We start from the raw sequence: 23228 nt of genomic DNA, 5'->3' as shown, positions 1-23228 counted from the left end.
AGAAGTTTTAGGGCCCCTGCCTATATAGCCCTCTTCCAAGGCACTTGAAGGGTTCTAGGATTGTGTTCCCGTAGTTATATGACTTTGTAAAATCTGGAAAAGTGAGAAATTTTAACTACAATCTGTTAAGTTTTCTGACTCTGGTGTTAAAGAGGGCTCCCTAAAGAGTGTAAACTTCAAGTTCCACAAAACCTGAATCTGTCCCAGGTGGCGAGGTCATAGAAACTGAAGTGTTGCATCGTGTGCAGTAGAAGGATGTTTAGCTGTTGTTCATGTGTGTATTTGAAGATGTGTTTATGTGTAAGTGGGAATTTACACATGTATGTGTATATTATGTGCATGTGTGTGCATGTGTGTCTGATGTGTTATGGGTGTATATAGTATTCATTGTCTATAGACATCCTAGAAAGGGTAGAAAAATAGCAAATTTTGCAGCATAACAATTTTAGTAACAAAAAAAGAAAAACATCAAGGAATCAAGGAAGAAAGGGAGAGAAAAGTAAAAACTAAGCAAGGACTTTTGAAGCTATTATTTAGAATGATGGTTGAATAAATAAAGCAATAATCATTTTTCCAAGTAGCAGGAAATAGATTCTTCAGTGTACTTTTATAACCATTTAAAGTTTTCACATACAAGTTGTTGATATTTTAAACCATGTTTTTATGTTAAATTACTTGGAGAAACAGTACCACCTAGAGCACTTTAACTTACACTCAGCATGGCAAGTTATTATAAACTATCAATGAATTGTGTTATGCTTTCTAATGCCATCTCTTTTAGGCCTGTTTACAGCAAATTATTGACATGGTTACTTGTAATATTCCTTAAAATCTGTGATGACAGAGATGAAAAAAATGCAAGTGATTTTATTGAATTATCTTGGATGTTGCTTTGGCTTGCATTTTTATTCAAAGTAAAGTTAATGGGGAATTGTATAAGCCCAAATTTGACATACTAGAACATAGTTCTAGATTGCCAACGATGTCAGGGTAACTAATGTTTTGCCAAACTTAGTTTATCACCAGTTTAGCTACCAAGGAAATCAAATATTTAATTTAAACATTTCTCATATTTTTGCAATAAATTATTTATGTGAAACAAAGGATGGTAAATCCATGCCCAGGCACCTTCTTTGGGAGCAAAAACTGTGTCTAGATTATAGGAAACATGACATGAATTTCACTCATAAGCAAGACACCCATCGATTGGAATGCTTTAGACTGTCTCTGGACGTCTCTAGAGCGCCTGGTGGCTTTCCTCTGAGGCCAAAGATATCCACAGCTTTCTTCTTCGGTGTCTGTTTCATTCTCCTCTCCTCTTCCCTTCGTTTCAGAGCAGTTTGTTTGCTTCAGTAAAATTTGCAGTCCAAAAAATTACAGAAGCAGCAGCTATATATGTATTAAAAATGTAGGAAAAATTTTATTATAACATTGTCAATATATTCTAACCAGAAAATATTTACCATTATTAATGATTGCCTATGGGGAAAATACAACTTTTGCTCCCTAATTGAAATCCATTATATCGTTATCAGCAATGGTAGGTTGTGCAGTGGATGTCAGCTTGGGGCATAGCCTCTGGTGGATTGCGGAATTCTCTGATATTACTAGTAGTAAATGAAGGCAAGATTATGCTAGACCCAATTCTCACTACTTTCAAAGACAAGAGTAAAGAGTGGATAAATAATGAAAAATATAAGCACCTGATAGAAAATTGTGATCATTCAAGACATGGGAATCTTAAAAAGGCTAAATAACAATCAGATGATTGAGAACACAAATTCTGTTTCCTCAGATGAACTGCAGGGCCCTGCACTTTGCAGTGGGGCAAGTCACTTATCTGCAGTGGATTTCTCGCTTAATCTCCAGGCCAGGGTGGGTGTTGCTGATAAGGTTAGGTCTTCCTCCTTTGGTGAAATGGATTGGGACAGAAGGAAGGTATGGGGAAATCTGGACACTTTGGTCACCTTTTCTTCACATACTCACAAAATATTTCCATTGGAGTACTCCTTTCAGAAAGGTCTCTTTGAGAATATACGTATTGTGTGCTCTTTGTTTTCGGTGACTAAGTTCTTTACCCATTACCTATAGGACTTGGGCTCTTACTTATTTTCCCACGTTGACCTTATTGTCACTGCAATAAGGCCTTGTTGGCATGCATTTATAAGAATGCGATGGTTGCCCAGAATATAACTTGGGGAAATGGGAGACAGAAGCTAACCGGCCTCAAGGACTTTGCCCTGTGAACTCTGATAAATAAATGGACTTTTTAAACACATAGTATATGCTAGGCATCAGTCTTGGGTCTTTAATATTTAGCCCCTCAACCTTGAAAGAGAATTGATACCCAAGTTACAGACGAGGAATCTGAGACAGAGAGGTTAAATATCTTGCCCCAAAAATTACATCTAAGAAAGGGTAGAAGCAGTATTTGAACCTGGCTTAACTTCAAGAGACTGTACCAGTAGCCACACATTAGCCTACATCCTGAGGATTTTCCGCTACTTTTTCCAACTTTTTAAAATACTTTACTATGGCACAAGGAAACCATTTGGGCTGTAGAAATTCAACATCATGCTTATCATCTCTAGTTGCAGAAAGAGATGATAGCCTTGGATTTTAGTTAATTCAATGGACTATGGTTCTTAAAGATAAACCATTCAGCAGATTCCCACAGAGCTACTCTATTTTCTCTCTGAAATGACTCTTTTGAGGGTGAGACTCAGCATTGCTCTACGTTCATGTCTTACAGGGCTTGGATTTAGTATGTGCTTAGTAAGTCTTTGGAAGATACATGAATGAAGTCAGTTCAAACCAATTGGTCATTTTGTTAGTTTTGTCGGCAATTATAAACATGATCTAGACTTGATAATGATGAGAATTTCTCCGTCTCACAAGTAGAGCACACCCCTCTCTGTCTATTTTATTGCCCTGGTATTGGTGGGCAAGTAGATTGATCCATACAGAATCAGAATGAAGAACTACCGCTTTTTAAAAATCAGCACCAAAAGCACTCCAATGTTGTAAGCGTAATAAGTTGTACTATGGTAATGGTACTGAAGGAACATGTTTTTTAGGTTATTTGATTATTTTTTAACATTAGCCTACAAAAGATGCTTTGATCATAGACCTGATTGCCAAGAATCTATTCTTATTTTGACATTGAAAAGCTGATATAATAACTTTTTATTTTACTTTAATTTTTAAATTAACATACTTACAATTAACACTCTTTTTGGCATACAGCGCTATGAATTTTAACATATGTATAGCCATTCTAATAACTTTGTATGGGCTTCTTGTTGTGGTTTAATTTATATTTCCTTAATGGGATATTGAGCATCTTTTTTGTAGTATTTACCCTTTGTATGTCTTTTTTGGTGATGTATCTATTCACATCTTTTGAATGATTTTTTAAAATTCAGTTGTTTTCTTATTGTTGAGTTTGAGATTATTTATGTATTTTGGATACAAATCTTTTATCAGATATGTCACTTGCAAATATTTCTTGATATTCTGTAGCTTTTTAGTGTTTTTCAGAGCAAAAACTTTTAATTTTGGTGAGATACAATTTACTTATATTTTTAAAATGAATCTGGATATTGGTGTTATATCTAAGAAACATTTGCCTAACTTAAGGTCATGAAGGTTTTCTTTTTTTTTTTTTCCAAAATTTGTATAGGCATGCTCTTCTTCTAGGGAGCAAACCTCGCCATTCCCTTCCCCTCTTCCCGCTCTTCTTCCCCCACAGGCACAAATCTCCTGAACTCTAAGGGTCCCCATAAAACTTTAACCAGGGGAGCAGTGGGCATTGCAGCTTGTCCTGGGCTAATGCCCTGAACCTGTCCACAAGGCCCTCTTTTCTCCCACTTCCCAGGGAGTTAAGGCAGCCCAGCCTAGGCTCTCTCTTGTTGCTACTTCTACCCCAGGCCCTTCCTTGTTTCACTGTCCCCATCTTCAATAAACATACCTTCATAGTAAAAAACAAGCAAACAAACAAACTTTTATAGCCTTGTGTTTTACATTTAGATCTGTTGTCCATTTTGAGTTAATAAGGTGTGAGGAGTAGCTCCAGGTTCTTGTTTGTTCATTTGTTTGTTTTTTCTTGTGCACGGATGGCCAGTTTCACCAGCACCATTTGATACCAACGCCACTACATTTTCAACCCCTTTACAGTGCTCTTTGGACCTGTCCCACATGCATGCCATTCGGGGGCCAGTCTGAGACCTGGGCAGTGACCTAGCCCCTAGTGCAGTTCTCCAAGCCTTTGTCATGCTGTTTAGGGTCAGGTCCATATATGGGTCAGAGGTGAGGCTAGGAATTCATACACAGCTTAATGGGGCTGCTATCTCAACCTCCCACCTCTCCAAGATTATCCCTCCCTTATTCTCCAGCTCCAGGGCCCCTACCCACGTTTTCTGGTCCTCTGACTAGAGAGCCAACGGTGTAGTCTCCCAGCTCCACTGTATACTTTCCACATTTGGTTCTCTTTTTGAGACTAAGGAGAAAAAGCAATGGGTTCTCCATCCCCACCCTCATCCCCTTTTCTGACCACAATCTCTCTGGTCAGAGAGAAGGATTCCCACTGTCAGAGTTTTAGTTGCTTGTTCAGTCACAGCTTCTGTCCCTCCTACCATAGGGTTGCAGCTTTGGGAATGAGGCTTGCCTGGGGCAGGGCCAGAAGGGAAAAAAGAAACAGTTTCCCTTCCCTTCTCTGTGTAAAGGGTCCCCCTTCTACTCCTTAGACCAGAGAGGGATCCTCTTGGAGCTCTTGCTGTCCATGGCCAGGGTGCAGTTCTGTGATTTGCGCTGCCACGCGTTCAAGGAGGAAGATACAGAAGGCAAAAACAAAAAATCAGGAAGTCCTTACTGTTTATAGTCTGGGTTCTGGTTTTCTTTCCCAATCTACCTGTTACCATTTACTTCTCAGAGTTCTCAAATAGCTGCTCTATGCATTCTGCCCAGAGATTTTAGTCGCATTTGGTGAGAGAGACAGGGTGGAGTATACTTACTACATCTTACCCAGGACTGAAACCACAAATCGTTAACATCTATAAAAGTGAAGAGAATCATACAACAAACACCTGTGTATCCATTGCCCAGGTTGAATAGCATCTTTTCTTTTAAACACCATGTTTCTAATATATTAAATATACTATTGGCTTATGTTAGAATGTAAGTCAATTAATACCAAAATGTTTTTACCACCTTGTTCTCTTTGAGGCTTTTCCCATCTGGAAGCCTCTTGTAACTTACCTTGTGAGATTGAAATGCTGTCAGTAATTTCTGATGTATCGCCATATTCTGCCTTGAAGGTTCACTAAGTTAAGTATTTCTATAACTAGTTTTATTATTCATAGTGACATTACTACATAACTAATAAAATTATTTTTGTAATTCATGCAAGGCCATGTTTGGTCAGATGTGGAAGCTCCCTTATCTGGGCCATGAGCCCCGAGTTTGTCTTGGCAAATAGATCTGTCTTGTAAGTTCCAATACCTGTTTGCAAAGAGTCAACAATTGAAGCCCTTCACCATCAATATTTATTCAGTGACTGTCATGGGTAAGTCTCAGTGCCAACTACTGGGGGTTCAACTATTGATAGATATTAGTTCTTGATACTCAAAGTGTGGTCCTGGGACCAGAAGCACTGGCATTACCTAGGAGCTTCTCAGGAATGCAGACTCTCAGGCCCACCCCTGACTTCTTGAATTAGAATGTGCGATTTAACAAGATCCCCAGGTGATTGTGTCTGAAAGTACCGGCATGAGATACAGTTCTTGTTTTGAGGGGCCGATAATCTACTGAGGGAGCAAGGACCAGGACTGTAAGAGATGTGTGCCATTTAGGACACTGCATAAGGATCAAATGCACAGCCCAGATGCTGAGGACTCCAGGTTCAAAGTGGACAGCATCCCCAAGGCTTGGGAAGAGGCAGCCTAGTAAAAGGAGGCTCTTTCTCCAGATGTGAACAAAGGATCCCAGCTGGAGGGCAGATGATGCTCAGAGAATAATGACAAGCATCTGCTCTCAGAGCTTCTTATTTTTGGGAAACTTCTTAAGTACAAATGTTCCCCAGTGGAAGTTATTGACCTTTTCACCTGTGACAGATTGTACTGAGGACAGGCTGTCAGTGGTGTTGGGCATTTAGCACTTTACAGAGCATCGTGTACCAACCACTAGTGTGATCTGTTACACATGCTCATAGACTGTCTCAGGCATGTCACTTCGGTATCAGAAGACTTATGACGGTTCTCACAGTGGAACCGACATCGGTGAGCAGTGACTCTTTGTCTCCGAGGAATAAGGGCTCCACACTGAATTTATGTTTTCAGAGACTCAGGTTGTTTGCAGCTTGAATTTCTGGCTTTTGGATTTTATGATCAGTGTTTGAAATCTTTATGTGTTTGTGCCTTTGAAATTAGGAATGACCTCTTAGGGAAAATTTGAGCTCCTATCAAAATGTGATTTATCCTCTATCCCAAATATTTCTGGCCTCTTCTTTGACCATATGTGAAATTGGATTTAGTTTTACTGAATATATAGCATTGATTTGTAGAGAAGGCTAACCTCAACTAGTTTTTGTACATTGTCATTCCTTGAGGAAAAGAGTACAGAAGTTGGTAAACATTTTCTTTTTATTGGAATTATAAATATTTAAATAGAGTATATAGGCCTAACTGTGCAGTACATGTCAGCAACAATGTAACATTTTTTTCCAAATATTTTAAATTTACAGTTTGTTGAACACACAGATGTGGAATCTGCAGATGTGGAGGGCCATATATATACATACGTACACATATGAGGGTTTTTCTTGGTCATTGCTTATTTTATAACAATAGGATTATGTTACATTTTATCTGCGCCTTCTTTTCTACATTTTAACAGCCACCTCGTGGAAATTGCTCCAAGTCAACTGTTGCAGCTCTAATTCATTATTTTTAATGGCTTCCTGATGTGTTTCCTAATTCGTTCAGCATTCCCGTGTTGAAGGACTTTAACCTTGCTGCCAGTTTTAAGTGTTAAAATTAATATCCTTGATTATATAACATTAGGCCCTAAAACTTATTTTCATGGGGTAGATTCCCAGGAGTGGGATTGCTGGTCATTTAAAAAATTTAATAGGTTTTGCCAGATTGCTTAAATTATGATGGTATCATTTCCACTGATACCACTTTTGGTACATTTTTCAATTGGTTTAATTGCCTTTTTCTTGTTGATTTGTAGGAGTGCTTCATATATTAGAGAAAGTAACCGTTTATCTTTATTAAGAAACATTTAAAGAATCTATCCTTTGTTTATTGATTTTATCATCAGTCTTTCCTTTTATAACTTCTGGATGAAGACACTGTACATTGCAGTCTAGGTTTTCCCATAATACATGTATTGTTAATGTGCATTTGTGTGTTTGCGATATGGTATATAGGACTTAATTTTGTTTTCTTCCAGATGGAGAGCCACTTGTGCCTGCATCATTTGTTAGATATATTTGCTTTCCCCATAGAACTGAAATATCACCTTTGCTGTATATGAAAGTCTCTCTCTATTTCTTAATTTTCAACAGTGGACTGTCAGGTAGGCTTTTGGTGACTTAAGATTATGTGGTGTGGCTCATCCAAGTGATGGATTCTTTTCTCTCTCTTCTTGGGGAAGCACGGCTTGACAGTAATTCACCTTGCAGCCTGGTCTGGGAGCCTCGAGATCATGCTCATTATGGTTAGAGCTGGAGCAGACCAGAGAGCCAAGAATCAGGTAGGTATGTGGGTCATACCTGGACAGAAGCTCCCACCTCACAGTGCAGGAGGGGGAGGTCCTGAGATTGCTGCGTGATTGTCTCCTGACTTTCTGCAGGATGGAGTGAGTGCCCTCCACTTGGCAGCTCAGAGCAATAATGTGCACATTGTGGAGTACCTCATTCAAGATCTGCTCCTGAAGGGCCTGGACCAGCCCGATGAGGTGTGCTTGCTGAGGTAGCACAGGTGTCACACACACCCCCACCAAATTCTGCTTTCTGCCCCTGCTGGAGATGCCAACATCGCCAGCACAAACCTGCAGCAAGCTCCTCCATCATCCTAGAGGAGCGAGGAGCAGAAGGAAAGTGCAGGTGCTGGTGGTGGCTCTGGCACCTGCATGTGGGGGTGCAGGCAGTAGTAAGGAAGCCCCCAGATTCCTTCTTCCCTCTCTACTCCCTCATGCTGGCAGGGGTGTGGACAGCATCCACCTTGTTTGGTGTTCAGAATGGGTAACCGCATTTTACTCTATTATGCCTGACCTTTTTGGAATGTATTTGACTCAAGGCTCTGCAGCAATGAGCCATGAAATATAATGCAATTTTACCATATTTGTCTATTTTCCTTTTCTTTTCATAGGGAGGTTTATAATAGCAGGTACCACTTTTGAGTATTTATTAGTGAGCTAGGTAGAGAGGAAAGCTACTTACATTCATTTCAGTGAGAGGCTAGAGCCTGGCGCACAGGGATGTTAAACAGTTCATTGCTGAATGAATGAATTATCCTATCAATCTGCACAATAATCCTATAAAGAAGGGAGTATTTTGCCTATTTTTAGAGGTGAGGGAGTTGAGGCTCACTAGGCTAAGGACCTGATCCAAAGTTCCAAAGCTAGAAAGTGACAGAACCAAAAATTGAGTTCAGGTCTGGCTGACCAGTCACTGTGCTGCACTGTCCCCCTTTCCAGGTGACTGTGGGCATTGCCCATGTGCTAGGGATTGTTTTTTCTCTGCAATATCTCTTAGGCTTTTTTCACAGGGCACTGTTCTCCGTGGGATTGGCAGTTGTTTTTTTGAATGGGACCACCATTTCACTGTGCCTCTAGACCATTACTTTCCATAAGTCTCTAGAAGTTAATTAGTAGCATTCATTAAAAAAAACAAACAACTTTTACATTGTTTTCTGACCTCAGACTTAAAGTCAACAATAACAAAAACTACTTCTTCAAATAAAGTCTATAAATTTCTTTTTCGTAAAGATGTTATTTATTTTTAGAAAGAGAGGAGGGAGGGAGAAAGAGAGGGAGAGAAACACTGATGTGTGAAACATTGACTGGTTGCCTCTTGCATGCCCCCAGCTGGGAACCTGGCCCACAGCTCAGGCATGTGCCCCGGGTGGGAATGGAACCAGACTTTTTGGTTTGTAGACTGAAGCTCAATCCACTGAGCCACACCAGCCAGGGCTATAAATTTCTTTTACTTCCTCTGAGTGTGACTAAGTAACTATTATACATTTATAGCTTGGAGGCAGAGACTTGGGCAGTGGTCTGGGCATGTACTAGCTATGTGGCTTTAAGCAAATTCTCCAATTGCTGAAAGCCTCAGTATCTCCATATGTGCACTGAAAAAAATAAAACCTACTTCTGGTAGCATCAAGGGAATGATTGGGGAGGGTAGGTTGACTTCACTATAGTTCTTTTTTGGCAACACCTCCATTCTTTGATATAGAAAGTTGATATTTTGTTAATATTTTGTAGAAATGAGGATGCCGATGAGCTTCATGGTAAGCTATTCTGTCACCCCTTTCCAATCAGATACCACCCCTAAGCCATTCTTACGTAGAAAATGTTGGAGCAGCCACTCACGGGATGCCTAACTGGGTTCATGACTAAAGCACTAAGCAAGGAGCCTGGCACACAGCAAGTGCTCACTAAATGATTGCTGTTATAACAGCTATTACAGGATAAAGTACATGATCTGATTTCCTCAAACTGATACATAGTCAAATAGCATCTAGTGTCAGGGTGAAGAAGTTGGATCATCCCAGTCCAATTGATCCTGAGTAGGGAGGTAGCCTCCGAATAGATTCCATTCAGTTCAGTTCGGCAGATACTTGTTCAGGGCCTGTTATACCTACGACACGGGGCTGTCTTCCCTTTCAGTGGACTCTGGCTGCTTTCATGGGAGACAGCAGTGTGGGGAAGACCAGGCAGGCTGAAAGGGCTCACAGACCAAAGCACGTTTGTGGGGACCCTTCCTTTCTTTTGGGGCTTCTGCCAGCCAGCAACTTTCTTGTCTCTTCAGCTGGTCTGGGTTTGTCCTGTTCCACTCTTCTTCCTTATCCTCTGACTATCTGTTGGGTAAAAGGCCGAGGATTTCTAGCAACAGATTGTGCCAGTCACATGTCCTGCTGAGAGATCTTAAAATAGAGATGGGTTTAGAGACATATGAGGAATGAGCAAATAATGAGCCTACTGGGGCGTCTAGGGAGAGAAGAGTCTCTGAGTTCACTTTTAGTCCTGTGGGAAACCTGGACTGATCAATGCAAAAGGCAAACAGAGTTTCTTCTTCCTCTGAAATCTGTGAGTGGGATCAAGGATGCTGGCATAAGCCAGTAGGAACTGGGAGTTCAGGGTCTATTAATTTCTCGTTAGGTGCTTTGTCAGTGTTCGCTTAAAAGTATCGTGGAGCTCCTGAAACACATATGATAGAAGAGACTGCTCCACCTTCCCAGTTGGCCCTCTGGCCTACTGTCTTATCAACAGAAGCCACTGAGGTCCTGTTTATCTGCCCAGGGTTACTGAAATCTCTCTGTAGCCTGGAGGGGACTCCAAAAGCTAGGAAGGACAGGCCTGCTGTGAGGTCTTTATTAATAAAATGGATTTAACTAGACCAGGAGAGTTTGGGTAGCCTTGTTAAATAGAAGAGATGGAAGGCACTGGAAAATCTTTAAGCTTTCTCCCAACCCTATAGCTCTAGAAATCACAGTAGCCTTTCCAGGTGACAGAGATTAGAGCAGCCAGAAAAAGTTATAGGTAAATTTGGCTACATATTTTGAATCTCCATGTAAACTCCCATCTAGTGATCAAAAATAAGTACTCTGACTCAGGGGGACACAGAAAGGTATGGCCTCAGAGGCCATTCATATATTTTTTGAATATTTACAAGAATTCTGGGGTACAGTGTTAGCTTGGTTTCAGCTGCAGATATATGGAAACTTCTGTTGGTTTAAAGGAATCTACCATGTTTTTTGGACTATAAGACGCACTCCCCCACCCACAAATTTGGGAGGAAAATGGGGGTACGTCTTATAGTCCTAATGTATGTAGCTTGCCTGGCTCGCAGAGGGGCGGGGCAGGGGGGTGGCGATGGTGGAGCATTTTCCCCCCCCCTATTTTCATCTTCTAAAACCTAGGTGCGTCTTATGGTCTGGTGGGTCTTACAGTCCGAAAAATACAGTATATAGGAACTCTCTAGAGATCCCAATGCAAAGAAGCTTTTATTTTTGGAGTGTTGGGAATAATGATCATGAGGGTTTTGAGAAGATATATCTTCTTATGTGAACATGAGAGCAGCATTTAACAGCCTTAGAGTTAGCAAATCTATCGGCTCCAGTGCATAAGGGAAGAACTAACCCCCGCCTGCACCAGGTCCATGGCTTCATACTCATTGCCAGCTCTTTCAGCACTTTCTACCTTATGGCAACATTCTTTTTCCCTCTCAGATCTCTGCTTATTCAGGGACCTGCTGGTTCCCCGCTTCTGTTGGTGTTCTGCTGTGAATTCCCGATCCCAGCGGAAGGGGAAATGTGTGGTGTCCCTGTGCACACAAGGCACTGGGCACTCTGTGCTGGGTTCCACCGGCCTCCTTCCCTCAGAGGCTGCCCAGAGCACCATCTCTGGGATCCCTGTGGGAATGGATGGTCAGTTGGGACTTTGGGTGCCCACTTAATGACTGTAAAAATTTTTGCTGAATTTGGTAACTTGTCAAATTTGATAACCCTGGCAGTAAACTTAAAAATGAAAAATGATTTCTGATAAACATTTGCTACTCCTCAGGTTTATTCACATGCAAAAAAAATTTAAATGAACTGAATTAAAACATACTAGGTTAAATATACATTAAGTGAATAAAAGAAAAAAGGAACAGGAACTCTGGGGCCTCCTTATTTTTGTTAATTAGGAAAGGGAATCAGGATCCTGAGCCGGGAAGGCATTGTGACTTGTCTGGGACCCTGAGTCTGGGGCTCTGACACCAGGCTCCGCTGTTCTCCTGGCTGCGATGTCTTCCTGTCTCCTTGTCTCACGAGTGACAGGCAGTCCTATGAGATTGCACTGGGTAGCAGCCTACCCATTAAAAAGGGTTGGGTGCCTAAAAATGAAATAAGACATGATAGGAAACCGTATTTAAAAACATATTTTTGAAATTCCTGTTGGGTGCCATGTATTTTCCTCATGTTTTGGGTGGGAGAAAAGATTTGTATCTCATTTTACTGTTACTTCATCTTCATGCTATTTCGGATATGTTCATAAGATATGGGGAGTACCTTTCTATTTACTGGAGGAGGTGCTGCCCAATGCAGGAATTGTTGAATAAAGCTAATGACATGTTTAACTTCATTTATTTATTTATTTATTCTTGACACTATTACAGATGTCTCCCTTTTCCCCACCTTTGCTCCCCCCCTCCGGCCTTCGCCACGTTGTTGTCTGTGTCCATGGGCTATGCACGTGTGTGTACATGTTCTTTGGCCGATCTCTTCCGGTCTCCCCCTCTGAGAGCTGTCAGTCTGTCCCGTGTATCCGTGCCTCTGGTCCTGTTTTGTTCGTCAGTTTATTCTGTTCATGAGATTTCACATGTGAGTGAGATCACCTGGTATTGTTTTCTCTGACTGGTTTCTTTGGCTTAGCATAATAATCTCCAGGTACATCCATGCTGTTGCAAACGGCAAGAGTGCCTTTTTTCCATCCATATAGTATTCTATTGTATAAATGTACCACAGCTTTTCTGTCCACTAATCTACTGATGGGCACGTGGGCTGTTTCTAGATCTCGGCTATTGTAAAGAACACTGCTCTGAACACAGATGTGCATAGGTTCTTTCTGATTGGTGTTTTGGGATTCTTAGAATATAGTGCCAGGAGTGGGATCACTGAGTCAAACGGCAGTTCCATTTTTAATTTTTTGAGGAAACTCCATGCTGTTTTCCACAGTAATTTTAACTTTACAAAAAGATATATATTACTTTATGCTATTTTTGGTATGTTTATAAGATATAAATTACTTTTATAATTTGGCTATAACATTTTGTTGTTGTTGATGATAACTTTTTTAAAGGGCATCCAAAGTTTAAAGTAACAACTGTTTTTTTGGCAAGGAAAGATGTTTCATTTGTGATAACCTCCTATTTCCTCCCAGATGAGAATTTCTTTTGGGCGGATATCATTTTGTTTGGATATGCGGAAATGCAAGGCTGCGTAGCAAGGGTGAAAGAATAAGGCCATTTTAAAGTTGAACAGACTCTCTGATACTTCTAGTAGTCCCCAAACTATTAAGTATGTGTTGGAACACTTTCTGTTATGAGTGAAAAAAAAATCAGGTTAATCTAGATTAAGCAATAAAGGTATTTTTTAACTCCTAACTAAAGAGTTTGAGGGTATATCTGGCTGGCTTCAGGCATGGCTGGATCCAGTTCTTCTTCTTCTCCATGGCTTGGCCACCTGTGTGTTGGCATTATTGACAGGTATAGTCTTCACAAGGTGGGAAAGATGGCTGCTAGCAGCCTCAAGTTTATATTCTTCTGGAGATTTTTATGGATTTTAATTCATAAGGAAGAAAATTTCTCACTCATCTAATGCTCACATATAAATCTCAGGAATAACTCTTTTTGGCCTTGCTGGAATCATATGCCCAATCCAGAACCAATCACTGTGACCTGCATGGGTTATGTGATCACTTCATGGGGCAGGTGAGCCCTGGCCATTGACAGCACTTCGAAGGGCTGGGAATGTAGGCTTCACTGGCAGCCTCTCCGGCTTCAAAATGATTTAGTTGAACTTTTTGGTGCCAGTTTGTTCCTCCAGCCTCTACATGTGCATGAATACAGAGCCCGTAGAGCTGATCCCTGTAGACATTATTTTTTCCGTTTATTATATCAGCATTTTTCTTTCCTTTTCCTTCTGGTTACTGGGAAATCATGAGCTGTATCTCAAGTTAACAGTGACCATGATCTTTTCATTACCTCGCCTTAGCAGGAGATCAGATGACAAATCTCAAACTCAGGGACCTTCTTATACAGAGGCTTCTATCTTGTTTTTCATATCTCAAACATCTTGCTAAGCTTTTAGTTAATAACACACCAAGCCGATATGACTTTTCTTTAGTTGAAAAAAATACTTCTGCCTCCCTTTTGCTGCCCCAGCTTCCTTTTTCTCCTTTTAAATATGTTGAGTTAGAAAATTAAAGTTTCTATGGATCTTTTACTTTTGTTGATGACATTTTGGCTGTTACAAATGCAATCTCCATTTGCAATGTGGAAAATTGGAGAAAGTACGATAATCAGAAAATTCTGCACTGAACTTTCCTTCCCCCAAAATCACACCTGAACATCCCTCTTAAGCTGTGTTCTCTCCGTGATGCCTAATTTCTTGATTCCATTTCACATAGACCACTCTCAGGAGTTTTTCTCTTGATTCGTAGTGAATGGTAGAGATAAACATATGAGTAAGCAAGCAAGGCCTGAAAAGGAGCAGTGGCTAAAGGTCCCGTCTGAATGAGCCATGTAGATATTGAGCCCTGGAAAATTTCTGCTTCAAACATTTTTGTCAGAAAGGCAAGGCTTCATGTGTGATATGCAGATGCCTGAGACAGGTCTGGCATATAATAAAATACTTGAGTGAAAGAACTATTCAGTAAACACAGGAAATTGGTAAAATGGCTGCATTTGAAAGGGAAACTTGTCTGGCTATGAGATAGCACGTTCCCAGGTGCTGGGGAGCACCGTTTCTGAGCAGTGCTTCCCCCAAACGATTCTGGGCTGATGGGGAACTCCCAAAGTTTTGGGTGGGGAATAGCTCAGAACTGAATCTGATATAGGGTTAGAGAAATTCTTGCCACTCTCCCCAAGGAGGGCCCCGAATGCTATGACCAGAAGCACCATCTTGGCTTCCGCATCATCCTCAAAATGCTGCCTACCTTGTCAGGTGTCTTGCTTGTTCAATAAGTGTGTAATATACACTGGAGGTTTATGATTGATTTTCAGAAAGGAAGGACACCGTTTCTTTTGGTCGCTGAGAGGGGCCATGTCGAAATGACAGAAAAACTTCTTTGAGCTGCATAATTCAGAAAAGGACAAGGTGAGTTGAACTTTTATTTATTTATTTATTTTTTGACTTTTATTTCTTTAAAGAACATGAGGAAGGGGAATGAGAGTTGGTGTATATTTTGGTGATGGCATTTTGATCATCAGTCGCGTTCATTTTTTTAAAAAAAAGATTTTATTTATTCATTTTAGAGAGAGGGGAAGAGAAAGAGAAAGAGAGGGAGAGAAACATCAATGTGTAGTTGCCTCGAATGAGCCCCCCACTGGGCATGTGGCACATAACCTAGCCATGTGCCCTGACTGGGAATCGAACCTGCAAACTTTTGATATGCAAGCCTGTGCTCAATCCGCTGAGCTACACCAGACGGGGCACCTGTAGAGTTCTTTAGTTGTTACTACAGTCAGAGAAAATCATGGATTCCCCAGTTTGTCAATTTTTGATCCATAAATGGCTGTGAAATTAATAGACTGCCTGGGTTTTCCTTCTGACCGTCTATTCCACTCCTCTCTTTTCTTTCCCTGAAGTCTGTTGGAGGCTCAGCCCCACCTGACTGGGGAGGGAAACCTCTGATGGACATCTATATCTATGTCACATCATTGATTATTTTCTTAGGACAAATTCCAAGATGTGAAACTGTAGGTCAGAGAGTTCTGTACATTTTAAATATTTTGGTGTACATTGCTAGAACTTTCACCAGTTTACCTTCACAGAACTTATATGGAATTACTTTTGTTCTACTTTTTACTACCAAATTAGCATCAAAGGTCAAACAAAAAGTATGGGGAGTTTGTTTTTTTTCTATTAGTTCCAACTGCTGTGTATTTTCATTTAAAACTTTAAAATATTATAAGTTTCACTTAAAACTGTGGATAATGTGGCCCACACCCTGAAACACAGCTTTAACCAAACAAAACCTCCCAGAAGCCCCATTGCAACCTGACCAGAGAAGGGGCATGTTCCCTGCATGGTTTCAGGACGCTGCCTGAGTGTGTCTGTGTTGCAGGAGGAGCACGGCCCTGCACCTTGCAGCAAAGCATGGTCACAGCTCTGTGGTGTGGCTGCTGCTCCCCTAGTAGGAAGAGATGAGTGAGACCAATGAGGTGTGTGGAGGTGCTCATCACAGTTGGGCATGGGGCTCACAAGCGGAAGGGTGGCAGGGGTAACTTTTGAGAAAGGAATGGGAAGAAAACAAAGATGTTCATGCCACAGGGTATAAAATGGGATGCTGAAAGATTCCTACTTTTTTCTTTTAAGTAACCTATAGTAAGTTCCTAAGTAAGGAATTCATTTGTTAATCCATTCATTTATTCACTCATTCATCCCCCAAAAATGTACTATATGTGCTATGCTAGGTAGAGTATATATACTTACTCTAGAAGCCTTTAGGGCAGGAAGGGCATGCCGAAATAATATATTGGACTAAATTAGATAATGCATATCTGTACAGTTTGCTGTGGGGACACTGAGGAAACTGTGTTTCAGAAATCACCCAGGCTTCACAGAGGAGGTAATATATTATCTAGGTCCATTCTAATAGACATTGAGGAGGAGGTTTGAGGGGAATGCAGGCAAGCACAGAGTATTTCAGATAAAGGAACAAGAGCCCCTATAAAGAAACTGATGCTTGAAAGAGCATGGTGTGTCCTGGGGATTACAAGTTCAGTGGGGCACAAATAAAGGACAAGTGGGCCAGGAAAGGTGGGAGCTGAGAGGGCCAAGGCAGAGAGGTGAGGAAAGGCTACACCTACCAGGCAGGGGGTTGGCTTTGACCTGTTGGCAGCAGAAGGGTTTGAAGCAGCAAAGAGGGATGGCATCTATCTTGGGTGTAGGCAGGTTACTAACTGTCATGGTGCCTGGAGAGGTTGCGGGGGTGGGGGCCCCAGTCAGGTGACTGTGCAATGGCTAAAGCAAGAGCTATGGAAACCTCATCGAGGCACTCACGGGCTACAAACAAGATGAGGTGATACGCGGAGGCAGGGGCCACAGGAATTAGGACCAGAGATTAGGGAGAGGGGAGACTTTCTGACCTCCAGCTCTCTGGCTCGGACTGTTGGGATAGTGGGGTACCCATCCCTAAGATGTGGAGCACAGGGGAGGAGCAGGTGAGCAAGGGCTATAATAAAGGTTTAGATGGGTTCACTTTGAAGTACCTGGGGTGGGGGCAGTGGGGTATATTCAGGTGGAGAGCGGTGGGGAGAGGTAAGCCAGGTCTGCGGTTCAGTGGAGAATAGGGAGGTAAAAGCTGGGTCTGAGGCTCCGTGGAGAGGCTGTGGCTGTGGCGGTAGATTGTGTCATTCACTCTGGATAGTCAGTCACTTTTTAACCTTTGGGTCACTGAGTTTTGGGCTGGTTCTCTGGAAACTCAGATGAGTGGCATCTTATTGGACTTTAATGTTCTGATAAATTCTAAACTTGGCACCTCTCCTGAGAGATACTCTAAGGAATATTATATAGTAATCATTTAATTTAAGGCACAGTTGATGGTAAGGCACATCAGTATTTTATATAATACTAAGAAAAAATAATCCTGCCAATTAAACTTGACACAAAAAACTTTCTTGTCTCTTAGGATATATTATACTTATTGAAAGAGTTTTTTAGACTTTTATCTTAGATTTTTTAAATTATGCATATATAAAGGAACAAATAAGGGAGTTAAGTATTTCTGTATTTCACACATAGAGTCCTATTCTTCTAAATCCCATTCTTACTCAGAGTGTTGAGGTCCTTGCTTTTCCAAACAAAATATTGTCCTCTGTGTCATCAAAGGGTGCCCCACTATTGTTTCTGAGATTGTCTTCTAAGCCAGGGACAGCCATTCTGCACATAATGAGCAATGACAGCTGTGTCACCCCTGCTGCCTGGTCAACAGAGTTTGTGAGATGGGCCCTGATCTCAGGTAGGTTAGCATATGAAAGAACATGTGACTTAGAACTGGTGGGGTGTGGTCATAAAAACAGTGGCCGTAGGTAACATAATGGAAACTGAAGGCTATGCAAGTGAGCATGTGTGATGCCTGGGACAGGGGTATTCCCTTTGGGCCAGGGAAGCCCATCAGCCTGGTCTGATGCTTCACTGGACCTGTGCATGCAGAGGGTGAAAGCAGGGCTTTGACTGCTGGTCCTGGCTCCATCACTCTTCCAGAGGGCTGATCTTGGGCATGTTACTTAGGCCCTTTCAGCCTCAATCTCCCCACCTGTAAAATAAGGACCACAGTGTGCTTTAAATGGAAAGGCTGTGGCACACACGTGGTAAGTGTGCAGTGAGTGGTATCTGCTGTTACTGTGGTGTTGTCTGGGGGCAATGAATGGGACTGTGGTTATTGTCGGTTACCAGTGATATGTACTGTTATCACCTTCATTATTTTCTCTGCCAGTTTCTAGGATAATGTAAGCCAGGCTTTTAGCTGAGGACTCTGGCCAAAAATAGAGCCTCCATTTGTTTAGTTTTGTGTGTGTGAGTTCACTTTTTTCTGACCATCTGGCATGATGATCAGGTTTAATTGATTTAACTCAATTAAAGGAGACCCCAGGAACTTGGTCTTTTTGAATGAAAGTCAGGGCCCATGTTTTAGAAACTCAAAACGAACATGAATCACCTTGCGTATGTCATAGGCGTGATTTGTGTTCACAAATCAATATAGAGATCGAGTCCCGCGGTTACAGGATTTAAAGTCTTCGTCGTGCCTGCCCTGTTCTGTTTTAATGCTTTACCAGTGGAATGTGTGCGTTTGGGTTTCATCCACCGAATAGCTATTTTCGACTCAGGGTGCATTGGGGAGAACTCATAACATCCAACAGAGTGTAATCACAGATTATGATAGGGTTCATTTGCACAAAGTGTCTGTTGATATTATTAGCCTTTTGGATAAGGCCCACAGTATTCATCGGGTTTCGGGCTGCCTCTGCTTCTCAATAGAAGCTGTTGCCAGGGCAGCTGGAGTGACCCATGTGAATATGCGCTAGAGCAGCTGTGTCCAAACATTTTCTGGTGGCCAACTCGTACCAGTAAAGAAAGTCTGTGCATGTGCCTATCACATATACATTTATAATTAAATCAATATGTTACAAAACATATGCCAGTATAGGGAACTGTTCCACGCGTGGGAAATGTGGCCCAGCCCCCACTCGGAAAAGCCAGTGGGGAGCGAGGTTCGGCGGGCAGGACCCACACCCATGGATAGATTCTCCTGTGGGTGGGGAATCAGGCCTGCACTGTACCTAGGCTTCTATAAGACTTGCTTTTGCTAAAACTCCCTCACCCTGGATTGAGGCAGCAAATGCTTACTGACTATCTTTAACTTCCTAAAGTCTGAGCTAAACCTCCCAAGTATGGAGTGTAACCAGTTCAACCACTCCCGCGCCCCAGCTGTAATATCCTTCTCTTTGAAGTAATTAGCAGTATTCTGTCCTTTGTTGTCTGTAAAAGGTAATCACCTACAGCGAACCTGTGCATAGTAAATGAAGACCATCCTCATGTAATGTGCCCAGAAAAGCAAGAAAAGCCTGTCCAGGCAGGGGTCGGCTCTCTCTTTTGGGCTCTCTCTAGCCCTCTTGCCCTCTCTCACTTAGAGAGTGGCCATGCCGTCCCTTTTTCTCCACAGGATTTCTGTAGTTCATATGTATTTGTGTATTGCAGCCACCACACAGGATCCTGCTGGCCAGGATCTGTGTCATGCCAGAAATAGACATTTTAAATTTTTGAGATAAGCATAAATATAAATGGCAGTTCTCATGTTTTCCCCACACTCAAGGATTGTCCTGTGAACATCTTATGTATTTTTCTGCCAGTTTCCTTTGAGTTCCTATGCATTTATACATTGTAGTGGCTGCCCCAAATTCATTTAGTTTATTATGTATTTAGTTAGTTTATTTCAATTTTTCTTTGTTATATGCCATCATGAACCTCTTTGTACATACCTTAGTTTAAATTCCTCACTGTTTCTTTTTGGCATATTCTTAGAGGTAGGATTGTTGGATCAAAGATATGAACATTTATTAGGTTCTTAATATGTTAAAGATGTGAATTCTTTCCTTCACGTTTTTGCAAATATTTTTCCACTGGGGTTTGCCTTTTGGCATCTCTTTTCCTGGAAAAATGAGAAGGTAGATTATGAAGAGAAATTCCATTGTAACAGATGGCTGTCCCAGGCACTCAGGTAAGGCAGCCTGGGATACAATTTTTCCATCTTGTTGGAACGGGACTATTGGTTCCACGCTCTTGCATCCCTGTCAGTGTGACTGTTCACAACCAAATAGCTACAAGTGAACCCTTGTGAATGTGTGCTAATGCAGTCTTTAAGGATGTTTTTCTTAGCGTCCAATGGGGGAAATGGTTGGGGAGTGAGGAAGCAATTCTGCATTTCTTCCCAATATTTATAGGAAAGAATCTGCACAAGGAGGGGAAAATATCCAAATAGCTATTATGTGAGACCAGTTCCTTCTTTTCTGTGTTTTGGCCTGCTCTAAACTCCCTTTGTCCTACTAGTGTTTATCATGAATTTCAGGAAACTCAATTACCAAGACAGCATATTACTTTTTGTTTAGTGACATACACCATTTTAAATCAGTTTTAAAGGTTAAAGCTATACTTGGTGCAAGTGTACTTCTATTTTTGTATGTTTCACTGCATCGTAATTCCTTATTTCTGCAATTATCTTTCTTAACAATCTGTTACCATCTGGTGGGCAGGGTCTGTGTCCTGTTTGTCTTTCCAATCCCAATGCTGGTAGTATCTAAGAGGTGTCTAGATAGTAGGTGTCTAATAAATGCTTGCTGGATAAATTGATAAAGGTTAAGAGGACGGATGGTGGAGGGAAAATCTGAAAGGAGGTCGCATAACAGAATAGTTAAGAATGCAGGTTTGGGAGCCAAACAGCTGGACTTGCATCCCAGTTTTACCACTTTTCTGCTGAGGCTCAGTTTACAGATCTGTAAAAAGAGGGTAATATTAATCCTGATCTCATGGGGCTGTTGTGCAATTTAACTGCGCCAAAGCATATAGCCTTGGCAATGTGTGCTGGCACATAGATGCTTAATAAACACTATCCATTATTAAGAGTTATGCACAAAAGATATAGAGAAAGCTCATTGTTTCTCAAGTAATTTCATTCCGTGCCAAGAGGTAATTAATTTTAACATTTTTTCTTTTGTCAGAATGGAGAAACGCCATTCTTCCTAGCTGGTGCAGGCGGCCATGAAGAATGCAGCAAAGTGCTGCGGGCAGCAGGAAGTGATGTCAGCATTCCCAGTAAAGTATGTGGTGCATGCCGCCTTCACTCACACGGTGAGGGGGGACTCGGGGCGCGCTCTGGGCAATCTGGACCTGTGCCGATCCACTCACTGGGCTTTTGTAGAACTCATATTTATAATTTGCTTGGTTTGGGTAAGAATCAATGATTTATATCTAATATTCCCTGGTTAATGTCTCCTCAAAAGCAATGCCATTCTCCCTATTTATTTGGGGAAGGAATAATTAAAAATGGGGCAAAAGGAGCAGATATTTGTTAGTTCTCAAATATGGAGACACTTTTATTCTGCTTTGTTTTCCCCCTAGCAAGTAGTGCATGCCTGGCTTATTCATAGTAGATATTGAAAAAATATAAATATAGTAAAATCCCAGGGCTCAGTCTGGGGCCTGGAGAAGACAGGATGGAGAGGCTTTTTCTAAATACAAAATACTTCGGTGCTCAGATCCTTTGACACCTACCTTCATTTTTTTATTTTTTTAAGATGAGAAAACTTGAATTTAGGAGAGTTAAGAAACTCATCCAGGATCATACAACTAGTTAATGGCAGTGCCGATTTAAGCTCAGTGCCTGAGCTTCTAACCACTGCTATGGCCTTGTCTTTAGATGGTTTTATGTTCTTTTTCTATTTTTCTAATTAATTTAAAATTATAATGACAACAAAAAAATTTTGAAGAGTACCAAAGGATGTATGATAGCAAGTGTCTTATTCCATCTCCACATCTCAATTTCACTGCTTCAGAATTAACATTATTAACATTGACTTAATCTTACACGGAAAATGGGATTAGACACGCACATATACGCACTGGTGCCACGTAAGTGGTAGCCGTATATGTTGTTCTGCACCTTGTTTTTTTGTTTTTTTTTAAGATTTTATTTATTTATTTTTAGAGCGAGGGGGAGGGGGGTGAGAAAGAGAGGGAGAGAAACATTGATGTGAGCGAGAAACATCTCAAATGCACTGGAGACCGAACCTGGAACCCAGGCATGTGCTCTGACCGAGGATTGAACTGGTGACCTTCAGCTTCGTAGGACAATGCCCAACCCACTGGGCCACACCACCCAGGGCCTTGTTTTTGTTTTAACTGCCAATATATCTTGGAGATCTTTCCTTATCAGCACAATGTGTAAACAGTTCTTCTTCAGAAGTGTTAAAGAATAAAGTCCCAACTGATCATGCCTTATACTGTTGTATCTGCTGGCAGGAGTATACATTCGTTTAATCCTCTTGAAAGGCACTTTCCTTTTACCCACCTTGGAGAAATTGTTTTAAGGGAATACTCTAAGAGTGGGGAAAAGCTGCATGCTTTAGAAGAGATGTTAAAGTTTCCTCCAGTAGCCAAGAATTAGGTACAACCTGTAAGTGCAATGAATGGTATTTGAAAGGCTGAATAAAAATTTGCTTCACCTATTTCATGGAAAATTGTATGCCATTAAAAATATTAATGATAAATACTAAATATTATAATATAGAAAACTGCTCATGATAGAACACTAATTGAAAAGAACAGTATATGTTTACACATATATTTTCATCATATACAGTTTATATATACACGGACAGGATTGTGAGAGTGTGAAAAATGCAGATAGTGTAAAGTGAGTCGCGCTGACGTTGCAAGGGCACTTATGCAATAAATGAACACAAAGTTAAGAATTCACAGGGCCCAGGAAATATTCAGAATGCGTACCATCCCGCCCTTCTGGACTTAGTTATTTGGCCCTCAGAGGTGATTTGCTTTGTAATATCTTTTACGAGCTCTCTTCTCTTCACCTGTCTAAGACCACAGGCTCCGTGTTGTCCATGTCTTCGTGGTCTTGGCCTAACGCAGGCAGCCTGAGCCTGGAAATTGGCCTGAGTCTGTTTTTCAGCTCTTTTGTTATCTTGAGGTTTCCCCCTGAGTTCATTAGCATACTCAGGGGAT

At 41.2% G+C, this 23228-nt stretch overlaps 1 protein-coding gene across 1 annotated transcript in view; it reads left to right on the top strand.

Moving 5' to 3' along the window:
- The window catches only part of ANKDD1B (ankyrin repeat and death domain containing 1B), a 51809-nt gene that overhangs the window by 8576 nt on the left and 20005 nt on the right, over positions 1-23228 (top strand). Inside the window, 9 exon segments of the mRNA XM_053918182.1 lie at positions 592-601; positions 1824-1893; positions 7657-7755; positions 7855-7959; positions 14993-15057; positions 15059-15086; positions 15831-15838; positions 16063-16153; positions 21209-21307. Coding sequence (XP_053774157.1) covers positions 592-601; positions 1824-1893; positions 7657-7755; positions 7855-7959; positions 14993-15057; positions 15059-15086; positions 15831-15838; positions 16063-16153; positions 21209-21307 — 575 coding nt within the window.

The sequence above is a fragment of the Desmodus rotundus genome, chromosome 1 (assembly GCF_022682495.2).
Source record: "Desmodus rotundus isolate HL8 chromosome 1, HLdesRot8A.1, whole genome shotgun sequence".
Classification (NCBI taxonomy): domain Eukaryota; kingdom Metazoa; phylum Chordata; class Mammalia; order Chiroptera; family Phyllostomidae; genus Desmodus; species Desmodus rotundus.
This window is presented reverse-complemented; position numbering and strand designations above follow the sequence as displayed.